This window comes from Acyrthosiphon pisum, chromosome X, assembly GCF_005508785.2.
Source record: "Acyrthosiphon pisum isolate AL4f chromosome X, pea_aphid_22Mar2018_4r6ur, whole genome shotgun sequence".
NCBI classification, from domain to species: Eukaryota; Metazoa; Arthropoda; class Insecta; order Hemiptera; family Aphididae; genus Acyrthosiphon; species Acyrthosiphon pisum.
Window position 1 is genome coordinate 2127313 of NC_042493.1, and position 1136 is coordinate 2128448.

At 33.5% G+C, this 1136-nt stretch overlaps 1 protein-coding gene across 1 annotated transcript; it reads right to left on the minus strand.

Moving 5' to 3' along the window:
* Nucleotides 1-120: 120 nt before the first annotated feature.
* LOC103308085 (general transcription factor II-I repeat domain-containing protein 2-like) lies at nucleotides 121-897 on the minus strand. The gene has a single exon (XM_008180820.1). The coding sequence runs from the start codon at nucleotides 895-897 to the stop codon at nucleotides 121-123; it is 777 nt and encodes a 258-aa protein (XP_008179042.1).
* Nucleotides 898-1136: the final 239 nt, after the last annotated feature.

The following is a 1136-nucleotide window of genomic DNA, read 5'->3' on the forward strand; positions in this document are numbered from 1 at the left end:
TAAGATAATCTGCCCTTATCAAAAAAAAAATATTTATAAGAAAGTCAGTGACATTGAACTAATCTAGTGTAGCATAAAATATCGAGCACTGTTTCTCTATACCAGGGGTCTTCATCCTTTTTATGCAGCGGGCCACGTATTATTTTTTACTCCATCGGTTATAACTCCAGAAAGGTTATTTAATTTGATGTCAAAACGGTTAAGTGTCGATATTAACGCATTAAAAATATCACAACTTTTTGTTGTGCCTTTCATTGGAAAAAGCGCGGCTAATTCTTCAGTGATATTAAAATTAGAATCGATACCCCGAACAAAAATTGCTAATTGAGCAGTATCTGACAAATCTGTACTTTCGTCAAGGGTCAGCGAATAAAAAATAAATTTAGAAATTCGTTCTTTTAGGGTGCTCTCAATATCAGTTCCTAGTTCTTCTATACGCCTTGCTACAGTTACACCTGATAAACTCAATTTGGAAAAAAGTTGTTTTTGTGCTGGACATAAAATTTCAGAGGCCGCCTCCATGCACTCTTTTATAAATTCACCATCAGTGAACGGCTTCGATTTAGCGGAAATTTTTTGTGCTATTATAAAACTAGCTTTGACACTGGCTTCTGAGTCTTTATGATATTTTTTTAAACCGGAAGACTGACCTTGTATATTTTTCATTAACAATGCAAGTTTGTCAATTCGAAGTTGTCCTTGTATCATATCATATTTTGCTGCATGTTTGGTACCATAATGTCGTTTTAAATTGTACTCTTTCATCACTGCAATCGATTCTTGACAAATCAAACATATTGCCTTTTCTTTAACTTGAATAAAAAAATAATTATTGGACCATTTTTCTTGAAAAACGCGACTTTCATCCGAGATTTTACGTTTTTTACTGACTGACATATTTCACACGAGTATTATGCTCATTCCACAATCGATTACGAACTAACAAGCAACAGTCAACATTTATCTCTAGGTAGGTTAGGTCATTTATATATAGGTAGGTAGGTAGGTATAGTACGTATAATTAAATTTATCTTATCGCATATTTCCGATAGCGATGGCTTAGCCGTTACAATTTTATCGAAATAGAAAATATACATGCTTAATTTCAAATGTGATCGCGGGCCGCATATTATGAC

Excerpts from the sequence above, each read along its gene's own strand:
- LOC103308085 (XM_008180820.1), bottom strand. The coding sequence starts at position 897 with ATGTCAGTCAGTAAAAAACGTAAAATCTCGGATGAAAGTCGCGTTTTT.